The following is a 16,904-nucleotide window of genomic DNA, read 5'->3' as shown; positions in this document are numbered from 1 at the left end:
TAAACAATCAGTAAACTTTGTGTTACATCATTATAGTATAGTGCTACCACCATTTCTCATCTTCGCCATCTGACTTCCAAAATTTAAATCAAATTCTCATATTTCACTTTTCCCCAAAATTAACCAATTACTACTACATATCTCTCAAGTCAACCTTTTTGGATTGTACAATTTGAAACCCATTGGAGTGGATTAAAATGAGCTAATAAAATCAGTAAGTAGCTTGTGCCAATCCAGCCCCTAAGAACTGATTAGTCTCCTTCCAGTCTATGTGATATTAATGGAAACACAAATTTCCTGTCTGTGTATACACACACACACAATTCCATGATCCTTTTATACAAACAACCCAAAGCGGTAAGATTTTGAAAAGAGAGGAAGGAAGGAAGGGTGGATGAAGGCTGTTCAACTAGGTATATTGCTTCGCTTCCCATGATCCCAAGAATTATTATCACCACCTAGACTTTGTTTACACGCAGGCATGTATGCCTACATTATTTCTAAAGGGTTTGGGGAGATTATTATCCTGAATGGCAGGATATAAAGAACTGTAAATAAAGCAACAACCAATAATTCAGGTTCTTAGCATTACAGTCAATGATACTGGGGGTGGGGGAGTGTGTGGAAACTTTGAAGTTACCCAAATCAATTCAGCACACCAGATGGAAATGAAATGAAAAAAAAAGCAAAAAAGTTGAAAATCAGCCTGAAAGTTTCAGTGGCTCAAACACTCAAACAAAGTTTTGAATTTCTCTATTCCTTCCTGGCTGTAAATCATTTTACCTGATGAAGTACCATATTTTTCAGACTATAAGACACACTGGTGTATAAGACACACAAAGATTTCAAAGAGGTAAGTAAGGAAAAAAAGTTTTTGTACTCAAGGCTATCAGGCAGACTATAGCAGGGAATCCAACTCCACCTGGAAGGCTAAAACTACTTTGATGGTGATTGCCTATATTAAGAGAACTTTGCAAGTTGGATTGCGCTGTAGCTCTTCCTCTTCCTTTTACTCCTTAAACACATTTGCTCTGATTAGATTCAAGATGCTCCCATCAGCAGTTATCAACAATAAATATAGTCCAAGTCTCACTGGTATACAACAGGGTAGCTGGTAGTACTGCTTGGTAGACTTTGAGCTTTGTAGCAAGGCTTATTAGCAATAACCTAGACTTATATACTTATATACCGCTTCACTGTGCTTTTACAGCCCTCTCTATGCGGTTTACAGCATATTGCCCCCAACAACCTGGGTCCTCACTTTACCCACCTCGGAAGGATGGAAGGCTGAGTCAACCTTGAGCCCGTGGCGAGATTTGAACTGGTGAATTACAGCCAGCAGTCAGCAGAAGTAGCTTGCAGTACTGCATTCTAACCACTGCGCAACCAAGACTTATTCCATGTCAGTTCCTCACATTGGTCATTAGTCTGCCAAATGCTTGACGTAGTGATTCTGCAGTTGACCTCAATGTCAATTGTCACTGCATGGGAGAGGGTGCTGCCAGGGTATGTAAATTGGTCCACTGCTTGTAGCTTTTGTCCCACAATACAACCACTTCCACATGACCTGCCTTCATAGAATTCTGAGGATCTGGTGGTAGGATGCCTGACAATGAGGTCCTCCTGCTATCAATTCCCACTCTGCAGGGCAGACATACTGGACCGGTCATGTTGCTAGGATGCCAAACCATCCCATCTCTAAACAGCTTCTATATGGTGAGCTGTCTAAAGGAAAGCGATCACACAAGGGACAAAGGAAGCAATTCAAAGACACATTGAAAGCTTCCTTCGTGACCTTCGATATTGGTACGACCTCCTGGGAAACCCTGGCACAAGATCGATCAACATGGCACATGCTGATCCACCAAGGCTGGCAGACCTCTGAGGCCAGAAGAACATTCAGAGAAGAAGAGAAGCGAGCAGTCCGCAAAACCAGAGTTGCAAATGCTGCGACAAGGGTGCCCACACATGCCTGCCTGACATGTGGCAGACCATTTCAGGCCCGTATAGGCCTTACCAGCCACCTGTGGACACATCACATACAGCCCACAACCCATTAGTTGTCAAGGTCCTCTTCAAACACGATGGAAGAGCATAATCAGCAATAATAAATATCAATAAGAAGGGGAGGGGGGAAACCACTCCTCCCATAGATTACTTTGCTCCTCATAGAGGAAGTTTTATTGTAATTTTTATTTGGGGCGGCATGGGGTATTAATCCAGCCACTGATAAGAATTCCCAGGAAGAGACAATAAATTATAAGGTTCCCATCTTTCAACAGACCGTCAGTACCAGCCATAACATAGTGAAATTGTGCCTAGCTGCTACAAAAGGAAAGCAACAAATATTGTTCAATAAAACTGCATTTCTCAGATAGCTTTCCCATTTTCTCTCCCCACCCCTAATTCAATTACTACTACAGTACTACAACGAAGACCCCATCACTTGTAATTCTGAATAGTGTTCTGTCTGGGTTCCCCCAGACCTCAACACCAACTGGAAAAAACAGCCAGACACGCTGGTAAAAGCAAAAGCACTTTATAGCTTGAAAAATAAACACAGAGAAAAACCTGTTCTTCCCAACAGGCAGGCTATGAGACTTCACAGCAGAGTCCTGATGGCCAGACAATACAGCAGACTTCTTGCTGGCACACCCACCACTGTAGAGCATAAGACCCCCACCTTTTCCCCCCAAGGTTTCAGTAGTCAAAGTCACAAACCAGAATTCCAAGACGCCAAAGATCACAGCCAGGTCCCAGGACTCCCAAAGATAATACTCCACAAGCCAGGAAGGGTGGGTCTGCCTTTTCAGCCTTTCCAGAGAGCACCACGCCCAAACCCAGCTGTTGCCTCTTTAGTGCTGAAAGTACCTAGCCAATTGGTCCCTTCTTTGTGTTGCTCTTCTCTGTCGCAGATCGATTATTGCTTGTGCATTTTCCTCTAAGGAATCCAGGCTGCTTGCTGGGGAGAGCTCCCTCTCGGGGGCCTCTGGCTGTTCCCCCTCTTCCTCAGCCTGGGATTCCTCCTCCTCGTCTGCCTGCACCTCCTGTTCCTCATCGTCCCCCTCTGAGCAGGAAACCGACAGAAGATCAGCCGTTCCCTGAGGGGCCTCGGACGGAATCACAACAAATAGTGGGACTATCGACTGGCCTTCCACTTTCCTATTGTTATCTAAGATCCTGGGAAAGCTGGACCAGGATGAGACAATTCTTCCTATATCTGCAAATGAAACTTCTAGGTCAACAACAGCACAGTGAATTTTTAAAAAAAACCACAATTGAACTTTCATGACCAGGATTGCATGTTCCTTTCTAACTGTCACTATTAATATCTTGGCAATGACATTTTACACCAGGGGTAATATCTCAAATAGCCATCAAGGTTTGTAGTTGATCTTCCATATAACAATGCTCAGGGGGAATATAATATATTACATTTAGAGTGGCTGAGAGAGGGGAATATGGGACGTTGTGGGTAGAATTCAAGTGTAGCCAATACATATTTGAATTCCAAAATGTTTAGCTCATCCTTCTAAAATATTAACACTCTTGGTTTTTTTGTGCAGAGTTAGGCTTTTGGCAGAGAACTGCTGGAGTTTATTCTTTCAATTTTTTTAAAAAAACTACAAAGTAATGAAACAAGTTGCTCTGTAGCACCAGCTGCCTGGCACAAAAGTCAGTGATAATAGTCATTTAAAAGCCAGCACAGAGCAGTTCGGTAGGAGCCATGTAATAGGAAAATGTTCTTAGTGTTTTGATACAATCATTGATGAGATAAATTTTAGAATCCAGATAATCAAACACATGGTGCAACTGAAAATAAAAAAATCCTGAGTCTGCATAGGGCGCGTTTGAACAAAATGCTACACTACAGATAGAAGAGAATATCGCAGAGTTGAATTGTAGCATTTATTTATTTATTATATTTTATTTATTTATTGTATTTATATGCTGCTCACTCCAAAATGGACTCTGAGCAGGTAACAGTAGAAATAAATACAATAACAATAAAAACAGTTAAAATCTAATAATAAAAACTCAATAATACAATAAAACAGTGATGTCATAAAAAAAAACCCCCATACATACTTGCAATCACCTAATTCCAGCCCTGCTGGAAAAGACAGGTCTTAACGGCTTTCCGGAAGACTGGTAGGGTGGAGATAGTGTGGCTCTCTGGGGGCAGTTGATTCCAAAGGGTCAGAGCTGCCACAGAGAAGGCTCTTCCCCAAGGTCCCGCCAACCTACATTGTTTGGTGGACAGGACCTGGAGAAGGCCGACTCTGTGGGCCCTTACTGGTCGCAGCGAGGTATGAGGGAAGAGGCGGTTGCGTAAAAAAATAGATTTATATACCGCTCCATAGTGCTTTTACAGGCCTGTCTAAGTGGCTTACAGAATCAGCATATTGCCCCCAACAAAGTACCTCTGGAACAGCCTGCTACCGCACGAATCCCAGCAACCGATAAAATCCCACAGAGTTGGCCTTCTCCGGGTCCCGTCGACTAAACAATGTCATCTGGTGGGCCCCAGGGGAAGAGCCTTCTCTGTGGCGGCCCCGGCCCTCTGGAACCAACTCCCCCCGGAGATTAGAACTGCTCCCACCCTCCTTGTCTTCCGTAAACTGCTCAAGACCCACCTATACCGCCAGGCATGGGGGACTTGAGACACCTTTCCCCCAGGCTCCTTATAATTTATGTTTGGTATGTATAGATTAGATTAGATTTATTGGATTTATATGCCGCCCCTCTCCGCAAACTCGGGGCGGTATGTGTTGTCTGGTTTTAATATGATAGAGTTTTAGTTATTTCTTTTAATATTAGATTTGTGCCATTATAATATTGTTTTTACCATTGTTGTGAGCCGCCACGAGTCTTCGGAGAGGGGCAGCATACAAATCTAATAAACTGAATTGAATTGAATTGAATCTGCTTCTCATTTTACCCACCTTGGAAAGATGGAAGGCTGAGTCAGCCTTGAGCCAGTGGTGAGATTTGAACTGCTGAACTACAGCAAAGCAGTTAGCTGAAGTAGCCTGCAGTGCTGCACTCTAACCACTGCACCACGCCGGGCGCAGTGGTTAGAGTGCAGCAGTAGATGGACCCTGAGGTCTTTTTCTGCCGTCAATCTTCTGTTTCTATAGGTCATAACCAACATTTTGAATTGTGTCTAGAAACCAATCATCTACCAATGCAGCTCCAATGATGATTACAACCAAATAATAATCATTAGATGCACAGCAGACATTTTAATAGTACAGTATGGGACATATTTTCAGAACAGAAATAACTTTGGCTTTAAGAGGCTTATTATTATTATTATTATTATTATTATTATTATTATTATTATTAATTAGATTTGTATGCCGCCCCTCTCCATAGACTCGGGGCAGCTCACAACAATAACAAAGACAATGTAAGAACAAATCTAATAATTTAAAAAACACTAAAACCCCCATTATTAAAAGCAAGAAATGCAAGTTTAATTATCTTGCTAACCCTAACCCTATATAGCTTTTCACAGTCCACAACTCTTCTAATCACACTATGGGAAAGCATCAGGTTGAGGAAGGTAGCTCAGAATATTTGCCTAATCAGGATGAAATGTTAATGAGAAATATACTAAATATAACAATTTAAAAAACTAATTGAAAAAGTATTGGCTAATGAATTAATATTCTACACAGCCCTCCTACTTAGTGTAATAAAGTAGGAATTCTTGCCATAAGTCTATTTGGAGTTATTTTTTTCATATTTTTAGATTATATTTTTACTTTAAACTCAAGAATATAGTATATCTAGTTTGCTAAAAAACTATTGACAAATAGAGGTTTCCTTTAAACTTTCTAGTGCTACAACAATTTTGTTTAAAATTTAATACAAAAAAAATAATCTATACCCCCCCCCAAAAAACCCCCAATCTATGTTAGTAATTTAACATATAATCTTTAAAGATTGGGTTGCGCCTCAACCCGTTGCTCCAATGTATATCCCCTAGATACAGTAATTCTAATCGAGTCAACAGCTTCTCATGTGGATCTTGAAAGACATTATAGAAATATCTAGGAAGGGGGAATGATTGTATTATAAAAGGGATGCGAAATTTTGGTTCTGTCATTTCGGATGCCTAGATGCCAAATCTTCTGCTTTGGTTTAGCCAGAGTTTTATCAAATCGCAAAGCGTGTCGTACAGACAAGGTAAGACTGCAATATGACAAAACATCATTAATTTGCTTTAAGGTGGAAAGGAATAACTAGCAAGATGAGATGAACTAAGGAAGTCTCCTAGTAGACCTGCTTTCAGCCAGAATCTGACATATCAGAGGCTTAATTGGTGCCTGAGGGAAATGCAGCTTAATTCTAAGCATGTTAGGACATTGGAAGTTGATTAAGGAACTCCTAGTAAGATTTTCAAGAGTTGTGATTAGATTATTTCTAAACTTGGAGATTCCTCATAACATACAACTGAGCATCACAAAGCATCAAACTCCGAAATTCAGCTTTAACTAGTTTAAAGGGAACATAATTATTACTTGGGACATAATTATCATCAAATTGATTGGGAAATTTAATAACTGCAAGGAAAGGATGGTTTGATGGCTTGTTTCAAGAAGCTCTCCTGTTTGAATAGGCCAGCAGGTAGGATGATATCAGCTTCCCTGATATTCGAAAACAAGCAAGTAAATTTAAATTGGATCCCCAATTTAAAATACCCTTGCTGATCGATTCAAATAACCAAGGATTCAATTTAGCATTCAAATATGGAAGGCTATTTTCTGTGCTAATATCGAGCAATGGAATTAAATTCCACCTTGGGTACATAATTCCACTGGCCAGCATAAAAGAACAATCTGATCATAATGTGTTATGTTCCAGTGGAGATTAAAGTGCACATACACTGCGACAGTGATGGAATTACAGTGACAAGCAATCTCTAAACCTCGGTGGTGCAGTGGTTAGAGTGCAGTATTGCAAGCTACTTCTGCTGATCACCGGCTGCCAGATCGAATCTCAGTAGGCTCAAGGTTGACTCAGCCTTCCATTCTTCCAAGGTCGATAAAATGGGACCCAGATTGTTGGGGGCAACATGCTTACTCTCTGTAAACCACTTAGAGAGGGCTTTAAAGCAGTGTTTTTCAACCAGTGTGCCGTGGCACACTAGTGTGCCGCGAGACATGGTCAGGTGTGCCGCGAAGCTCATCAAGAGAGAGAAAGAAAGCAAGAGAGAGAGAAAGAGAGAGAGAAAGAAAGCAAGAGACAGAGAAAGAGAGAGAAAGAAAGAAAGCAAGAGAGAGAGGAAGAGAGAGAAAGAGAAAGAAAGCAAGAGAGAGAGAGTGAAAGAAAGGCAGGGAAGGAGGGAGAGATAGAAAGAGAGCAAAAGAGAGAGGAAGGAAGGAAGAGAGAAAGAAAGAGGGATGGAGAGAGAGAGGAAGGAAGGGAAAGAGAGAAAGAGGGAGAGAAATAGAGCGAAAAGGATGAAGAGAGAGAAAGAGAAAGAGAGAAAAAGAAAGAGAGAGAAAGAAAGCAAGAGAGAGAGAAAGAGAAAGAGAGAGAGAAAGAAAGCAAGAGAGAGAAAGAAAGGCAGGGAAGGAGGGAAAAAGGAAGGAAGGGAAAGAGAGAAAGAGGGAGAGAAATAGAGCGAAAGGGAGGAAGAGAGAAAGAGAGAGAGATAATTTTTTTGTCCAAACTTTTTTAGCCCCCCCCCACTCCGCCCTGCTCAATGTGCCCCTTGATTTTGTATATGTAAAAAATGTGCCGCAGCTCAAAAAAGGTTGAAAATCACTGCTTTAAAGCACTGTGAAGCGGTATATAAATCTAAATGTTATTGCTATAATGCTATTGCTAAATCTTCTGGCTGGTTTTCACTAAGAAAAGACTTTTTCAAATGGCCCCCAGATTACTAGTATTTCTTATATTATTATTAACATGCTCTGATGCTAAGGAGTTAGAAACATAGAAACATAGAAGTCTGACGGCAGAAAAAGACCTTCTGGTCCATCTAGTCTGCCCTTATACTATTTCCTGTATTTTATCTTAGGATGGATCTATGTTTATCCCAGGCATGTTTAAATTCAGTTACTGTGGATTTATCTACCACGTCTGCTGGAAGTTTGTTCCAAGGATCTACTACTCTTTCAGTAAAATAATATTTTCTCATGTTGCTTTTGATCTTTCCCCCAACTAACTTCAGATTGTGTCCCTTTGTTCTTGTGTTCACTTTCCTATTAAAAACACTTCCCTCCTGGACCTTATTTAACCCTTTAACATATTTAAATGTTTCGATCATGTCCCCCCTTTTCCTTCTGTCCTCCAGACTATACAGATTGACTTCATTAAGTCTTTCATGATACGTTTTATGCTTAAGTTAGACAATGCATTCCCCCTTCCCACATGAAAATAACTCTGTTCCAACTGCCACTGGCCACTGCATGACTCATCCGTCCGGTGGGCTGGGAATTTGGAGAGGATCAATGGGGCCAGCCTCAGGGAGGGAAGGGTATAAGATTAGAGAGGCTTCTTTGGGGCAAGCCTGAGGGAGAGAAGGGGAGAGGAAAGGAGAGGATTCTGTGGTCTTAGAGAGCTGGTAGCGACAGCAGTGTGAGGCTTAATCAGGGTTGAAATGCTCCCAGGTTGCTCATGCCTGTTGGTTGTTGGAGGGCAGGGCGAAGGGAACGTGAGGCTCCGCCCACCACCCAGATGCTGCCATTTAGGTTATTTTACCCTCTGCGCATGGACAGAATGCTTTGTGCATGCACAGTGTAAAAGAACCCAAATGGCATCTGGGCAGGTGGACGAAGCCTCGATCTTCCTTTGCTGCTTGCTCTCCGACCACCGGCAGGCCCATCTGAACCAGGAGCATGTCACCCCTGTCTTTTTCCCCACTGATAGATTGATCTGCAGGACAAAGGAAATGTTGTCACCGAAATATCAAGTACGAACATAGAGTACGTTTCATTAGCTTAGCAGCAAATCTTAGGGGAGGAAATGCCTTGATTAACAACATCAGTGGTCTGTTTCTAATATTTAGTTTGACAAAGTGAACTTTACCATAACAAAGCAACTAACATAGTGAGTTAATATCCACCCATACATAGCTGGTATAGATGGATATAGTTATTGGTTTTTATTTCCCATGGATACCTGTGATATTTGTTCACACTGTCAATAGTCAGTCAAAAAACACCTCGTAGCAAAACAGTCATGATATTGTATTGGGCCAGAACATAGAAACACACAAGGCAGGGAGAACAATCAATAATGAAAGTAATAGACTCAAAGTCCCCAAGTGAAGTCTGCAGACCCTTCGCTTACAAGATTGGGCTTTGAGGATAAACTGGGATCTCTCTCATCAGGAAGTTTCCTGCTTAGCAGTACCATCTGGGAATCTAAGACAGAACACTTGAGAGCATCTTCAGCTGGAGATGGTTGGTTGAACCTCGGAGGAGCAGACAGCAAAAGATTTCAAACATCCATAGAGCCTCAGTTGGAGCAACAATTCGCTGAGCCCAAGTTTCCAGCTCCTAGTGATCTGTCCAGGGTCCTGAAAGCTCATTCTCTCTCTCTCTCTCTCTCTCCCTCCCTCCCTCCCTCTCTCTCTCCCCTTTCTTAACTACTTGAAGCTTTAGAGGGAATACTTTTTGTGGCTTGTCTGCATTACCATTTGGATTGAAAACTGGAGGCTCTTTATCCTGCATTGAAGATTACAACCTTACTTTGTTGATACGTATACATATACTGTACATGTACATGTACATGTACATACATACTATTACTATTACTACTACTACTACTACTACTACTACTACTAATAATAATAATAATAATAATAACAACAACAACAACAACAATAACAACAGCCACAGAGTTGGAAGGGACCTTGGGGGTCTTCTAGTCCAACCCCCTGCTTAGGCAAGAAACTCTACACTACTTCAGACAAATGGTTGTTCGACATCTTCTTAAAAACTTCCAGTGTTGGAGCATTTGCAATTTCTGGAGGCAAGCTGCTCCACTGATTAACCATTCTGACTGTCAGGAAATTTCTGCTTCTCTCCTTGTTTAGTTTTCACCCATTGCTTCTTGTTCTGCCCTCAGGTGCTTGGAGAATAGCTTGACTCCCTCTTCTTCGTGGCAACCCCTGAGATATTGGAACACTGCTCTCATGTCTCCCCTGGTTCTTCTTTTCATTAAACTAGCCACGTCCAGTTCTTGCAACCCTTCTTCATATGTTTTAGCCTCTTATCCCCTAATTATCTTTGTCGCTCTTCTCTGCACTTTTTCTGGAGTCTCAATATCTTTTTTGCATCGTGGCGACCAAAACTGAATGCAGCATTCCAAGTGTGGCCTTAGAAAGTGGTATCAATACTTTGCGTGATCTTGATTCCATGTATTCTATCTAATAATGGTAATAATATTGATAATAAGGTTGATAATCACAACAATAACAACATTTCAATTTGGAGAACACCTGGTTAAAATTGCCTACCTACGGAAGCTAAGAAAACAGCGCTGGAAGCTAATTAGTAAACAGTCCACAACTTACAGCAACTCATCTAGTGTAGCCTTACATACACATATACATTTATTTATTTATATTAAACAACAATGCTTTGATTCTGGCTCTGCTTTTTTGGGGCACTATCATAGTGAGTGCAGATTCGAAGTCTGAGATGGGGCAGACAACATGGCACTAACTTCAGAAATGCCAATAAAGCAGACAGCTCCAGTGCCACCATTTAGACTGGTGTGCGAGCCAGCAAAGGAGTCAGGGCAAAACAACCGACCTAATATATATTTATATTGTTGAGTATTGCTGAGTCCTTTGGAATTGGGCGGCGTGAAAGTCGAATAAATAAACAAACAAACAAACAAACAGCATCTTTAATACAGCAACTCAGGAAAAGCCTCCGACTGCTAATTGAAAAATAAATGTGTATCTTAGGGAGGAAAGGAAAGGACAAGGGTAATTATATGAGGTTTAATGTGTGTTTTTTAATTCCCCCACCAGATGACAGCGAGTAGGCTTGATGAATGAGCCAGACTATAGTCTTGAACAGACTGTATTTATGTACTTCTCAAGCGAATGTCAGAGTGATAGGAGAGACAGCTGCCAAATGGTATGAAGTGTTACCAAACAAATGGAAGAACGTTATTTTGCAAGATAGCACAACACCATTTACAAATATAAGCGTAAGAACATCTATGGTTCTTTAGATTTCATTTCATTTCTCATTTCTCAACCTTTTTTTGTGCCATGCCTAGTTTTCTTGCTTTAAAAAAAGAAACTGCACTAAAATTCATACATATTTTTTCGAAGGTTTATTCCAATATATCCTAGTTGAATATATTGCTCAAAAAATAAAGGGAACACTGAAATAACACATCCTAGATCTGAATGAATGAAATATTCTCATTGAATACTTCTGCACAAAGTTGAATGTGCACAACAGCATGTGAAATTGATTATCAGTCAGTGCTGCTTCCTAAGTGGACAGTTTGATTTCACAGAAGTTTGATTTACTTGGAGTTATATTGTGTTGTTTAAGTGTTATTTTTTTGAGCAGTGTATATCTTTCATATGAGGGTACTAGGCCTTGGAGCATCAGGGACTGGAAAATTTGTGAGGTGGCTCCCTTATTATTAATATCCATCTGTCTATTGTTCCCTTTCCTTGCTTCTGTTTTTATAATTTCTCATGTTTAAAATAATTGCCAGTAATGGGCTGCTGCCCCATGGGGGAGGGATGCAGTGAGGGTAGTATGTTTATGTACTATTTATTGAATACTTAATAGTTTTTTTATTGTCCTTCCTTCTCAAGTACCTTAGTATGTTCCTTAATTACTTTTAAAATAGAAAATAATTAAATAGTATGTTTTACCCATAAACACTTAAACCATTTTAATTATTATCTAGAACTGAACTTTTATAGCAATTAAAGAAAATTGAGTTACTTGCCTAGTCTGTTATCCTACTGAATCTTGTGAGTTTAGTACAAAACCTTTAAATGTTACTGTGCTCTTCAATAAATAATGCTGTCTATCATTGACCCTTTTTGTGGCTATTCAAATAATGTGACTTAATCAACTGAAAAAGAGTCCAAGCACCTATTTGAGAACTTATCTTGGTTGGTAAGCCACTCCCACCCAGTCACATGACCTTTAAACACCCCAGTCACATGTCAAGCCACTTCCATCTGGTCACATGGCCGGCAAGCCACACCCAACCTGTCACATGACCATCAAGCCACACCCATAAAATAAGTCACGCCCACAGTGTGGCAGTAAAAATTTTGGCAGCCCATCACTGATAATTACATAATGGTTTTAACTAATGATTGTCTTATTCATTTCCTGATTTTACTGCATGCAGCTCAGAGTCACTTTCTGTGGCATAGCCAAGTATGTAAATTTGATTAATAAATTAATAAGTAAACAAACAAACAAATATTTCCATTATGGCACACAACAAGCATGGCATGCTTAGAGGTTTTTTGTCAAGCCTTTAAACTCCCCTTAAGATACTAACCTTTCTCTAGCTAAGTCCTCAGATCTTTTTTCAGTCCACCTTTTTTCTTTTTCCTTTCGACTCATATTCAGCCTGACTCCTTATCTCTCTGAAATATCGTCCTTGTAGCTTTCTCCCTATCTGTTTTTCCTCATGTTTGTCTGATGCTCTTCAGGTGTGCTAGATCAATGATTCCTAATGTGGGCAAATTTCAGATGTGTGCACTAACTCAGAGAATTCACGGCCATTGCTGTGTGATCTGGGAATTGAGGTTGATGCATATGGAAGGTGTTCAGGTTGGAAAACTCTATGCTAGACAAAGTATCCTACCTTTAACACGCATGGCAGGCTGAAACATTTCGTACATCTACAAATGTTGCCTATAAGCTTTTTGAGACAATAAGCTAGAAAATCCTAAGCAGGGGGTTGGACTAGAAGACCTCCAAGGTCCCTTTCAACTATTATTATTATTATTATTATTATTATTATTATTATTATTATTATTATTATTATTATTATTATGTCAATACAACACAGCAAATGAGATCACTATACTGGATTTCATATTTCATCACCAGTCGGGCACTTCCCAAGCACCTACAGCTGCGTGATGTAGTGGCGAATTATGAGTGCCAATCCCAGTAAAGCGGACTTTTGCAATTGACAGATGGAGATTTTGTCAATTCCGATGGTTTTCAAATGTCCAGTGAGATTGTTTGGCACTGAGCCCAGCATGCCAAGGACCACTGAGACCACTTTCACTGGCTTATGCCAGAGTCGTTGCATCATCATCATTATTATTATTATTATTATTATTATTATTATTATCATCATCATCATCATCATCATCATCATTCCATTTTAAGATACAGCAGACAGCAAAGTACACATGACTGGAAACTATTCATGTTTTTTTAAAAAAAATAGGAACACTGCCAATGTATAAACTACACCGAGTATGCTAATTATTAACACACTAGAACCATGATGGTGAACCTATGGCACATGTGGTAGGTACACGAACTCAGGTCCAGCACGCCAGATGATTTCTGAGCCTTCTGGGCCCACTGGGAGTCAGGAAACAGGCTCTGTTTCCAGCTTCTGGATGGGGTAGGAAGGCTGTTTTTGCCCTCCCCAGGCTCCTAGAAAGGCTTTGAAGCCTTTCTAGAGTGAAAAACAAGTGTGCCATTCCATGCTGGGAGCAGGGGGAAGAGAGTGTCATGCGCACATGCATAGGGGGGCGCATGGAATTATGGGTGTGAGATCACATGACTGTGCCCCCCTACGTTCCCCCCTTTTTGGCATGTGAATCAAAAAAGTCCCATTCAGATTGGGCAGCATAGAGGTCGAATCAAATGAATGAAAGAATAAATGAATGAATGAATGAATGAATGAATGAATGAATGAATGAATGAATGAATGAACGATTTGCCATCACTGCACTAGAACATAAAACCAGGAAATGGGATCCTTGCTTTTCTCAACTTTATGCCAAGAGTTATACTGTATTTAAAAATACAAACTTATAAAACTCCAGTGCTCTCATCATGTTATTTGAAGCATGCAGATGGAATGCCTATGACCTATTTTAATAACGCATTGTTTTAAGAAAACAAACCAAAACAAACCTATCAGAGAAGGAAAAAGATAAAAACCCTACCTCTTCCAGCGCCCACAGTGAATCAACCACTGGTTTGATCTTCTTCTCGTTGTAAAGTTTTATGAGAGTGTCCATTACTTTCGTGACAAGGCTACTTCGGCCCTGCTTGAAAAGCAGGTTCAGCAGAGAAAATCCAGCCATGACTTTGTTTTCTTCATAAAGCTTGATTGGATTTACCTTCTCCACTTGCCACCACTAAGGGCACACAAATTGCAACACGATTAGAACCAAGGTATTCCACCTGCATATTACACTGGAAATGCATAATGTACCTCGTCATCATTCACTCACTCACTCATTCAATATACAGAAGACAGGAGGCCAGAGGAGCTGCAGTATAGATTTCAATGGTTCAACATACTGGAGGATCTCAAAAAAAGACATGAAACAAAGGTGGATTCAGATGAACAATTAAGATATAGCCTCAGTGGCTTTTTGATTCATCTATGACTGGAAATGTATCATATTTTTTGGAGTATAGGAGGCACTTTCTCTCCTAAAAGACGGCGGAAATATTGGTGCATCTTATACACTGAATAGAGCCACTTTTGTTCATCTGAAGCCCTGTCCCGCATCCCATTTTTGTGAAAAATGGGCCCATTTTTTGCTTAGTGCTGGAAGTTTTTTTCCAGCACGAAGCTTTTGCAGGCTTGTTTTCATTGCTACTCTCTTCAAATATGATTTTTTTTCCAGCCCTAACCAGGGGATAAAATAATGTCCTAACCAGATGAATAGTACGTAGGCAGATTTTTCCTCCTATTTTCCTCCCCCAAATCTAAGATGTGTCTTATACAGTGTTCCCTCGATTTCTGCGGGGGATGTGTTCCGAGACCGCCCGCGAAAGTCGAATTTCCGCGAAGTAGAGATGCGGAAGTAAATACACCATTTTTGGCTATGGACAGTATCACAAGCCATTTAAAGCCCTAAATTACCATTTCCCATTCCCTTAACAACCATTTACTCACCCTTATTACTGGTGCTCTCCATAGAATAAGACACAGTGATCCTGATATTTATAAACATAATTATTTATTAACAATATTTTTTTTTTGTTATTTATTTGCAAAAATTATTAGTTTGGCGATGATGTATGATGTCATCAGGCAGGAAAAACCATAGTATAGGGAAAAAACCACGAAGTATTTTTTAATTAATATTTTTTGAAAAACCGTGGTATAGGCTATTCGCGAAGTTCGAACCCGCGAAAATCGAGGGAACACTGTACTCTGAAAAATATGGTGCCTCTTCAAAATCTTGGTGCATCTTACACACCAGTGTGTCTTATAGTCCAAAAAAATATAGTATTTAATATGGTACTCCTTGCCATTACTTTATAGGTACAAAGAATAAATCAATAAACCTAATGAAACATTCATACTTTTGCTGGGATCTGAATCTGCAAAAGATGAGTCATGCTATTAAAGGCAGAGAGAGGAAAAGACGGTGGAGGGGGAAGCACAGCACATACAAAGAAGCTCCAACAAAGCTGGAAGGGCCTTGTACTTACTGATTTTGCAAAGCTGAAGAAACTTTTGGTTTCCCCAGTAACCATATTTGATGAGCCTAGAAAACAGTGAAGAGGGAGGGAAGTAGCAGAAGAAAACATGATCACAGATGCAGGTTATTCATACGTCACAAGGATGAAATGGGAGAAGATTGATATCCTGCGTCAAAATCATAAAACAGCATCTCCATCCCATAAAGCAGCGAAGGGCTGTAATTTTTTTTACTACCACACTGTGGGTGTGGCTTGCCAGCCATGTGACCAGGTGGGAGTGGCTTGATGATCATGTGACCGGGGTGGTGGCTTAAAGGTCATGGCACCGGACCAGATTATCTCAGGGACCACCTTCTGCTGCACAAATCCCAGTGACCAGTTAGGTCCCACAGAGTGGGCCTTCTCGGGGTCCTGTCAACTAAACAATGTCGTTTGGCGTGGCCCAGGGGAAGAGCCTTCTCTGTGGCGGTCCCAGCCCTCTGGAACCAACTCCCCCCGGAAATTAGAATTGCCCCCACCCTCCTTACCTTTCGTAAGCTCCTTAAAACCCACCTCTGCTGTCAGGCATGGGGGAACTGAGATACTCTTTCCCCCTAGGCCTCTACAATTTATGCATGGTATGTTTGCTTGTAGGTATGATTGGTTTTAAAATAAGGGTTTTTTTAGTTGTTGTAGTATTGGATTTACATGCTGTTTTTATTATTGTTGTTAGCCGCCCCGAGTCTACCAAGAGGGGCGGCATACAAATCCAATAAATAAATAAAATGAATAAATGTAACTGGCTTAAAGGCCAACTCATCTCAAGGATTTGGGTTAGGGTGCCTGGCCTCTCCTCGCCTCAAAGAAATAAAATTCCCCTAAATATTTAAGATTACTGAACATCCAAAATATACTATTTCATTCTATGTATATATGCCATATGTGTACATACATATTACACACAGGCACACAAAGATATACATTATCTACTATATAAACTGTATGTGTATGTGTCATGACATCATAGCCATCCAATGAGTCATGTACATGGCATCCTGGTTGGGCAATGTAATCATTTATTTTGGGAAACTAAAAGCTGAACCTTATATTGTGGTGAAAAGCCTGTGGATTTTAGTACTGGTTTTTCTCCAGTTAGTGCCAATATGGTGCATCTAAATAAATGTGTACTTTGATTTTTTTTAAAAAGGACTTGGAGTTCACTTTATGATGGATGCATTATTTGGAATGCCTGACACTCAGTTGCCATAG

The 16,904-nt window shown here is 40.4% G+C and overlaps 1 protein-coding gene across 1 annotated transcript in view; it reads right to left on the bottom strand.

Annotated features, from left to right (window-relative positions):
• Window positions 1-16,904, bottom strand: part of VAT1L (vesicle amine transport 1 like) — an 83,824-nt gene that overhangs the window by 13,442 nt on the left and 53,478 nt on the right. Inside the window, exons 6-7 of the mRNA XM_070760426.1 lie at window positions 15,666-15,721; window positions 14,159-14,353 (exon numbers count right to left, since the gene is read on the bottom strand). Coding sequence (XP_070616527.1) covers window positions 14,159-14,353; window positions 15,666-15,721 — 251 coding nt within the window. The remainder of the gene's footprint in view (window positions 1-14,158; window positions 14,354-15,665; window positions 15,722-16,904) is intronic.

The sequence above is a fragment of the Erythrolamprus reginae genome, chromosome 9 (genome assembly GCF_031021105.1).
Source record: "Erythrolamprus reginae isolate rEryReg1 chromosome 9, rEryReg1.hap1, whole genome shotgun sequence".
Classification (NCBI taxonomy): Eukaryota; Metazoa; Chordata; class Lepidosauria; order Squamata; family Dipsadidae; genus Erythrolamprus; species Erythrolamprus reginae.
The sequence above is the reverse complement of the archived record's forward strand: the minus strand, read 5'-3'. Positions and strand labels throughout refer to the sequence as shown.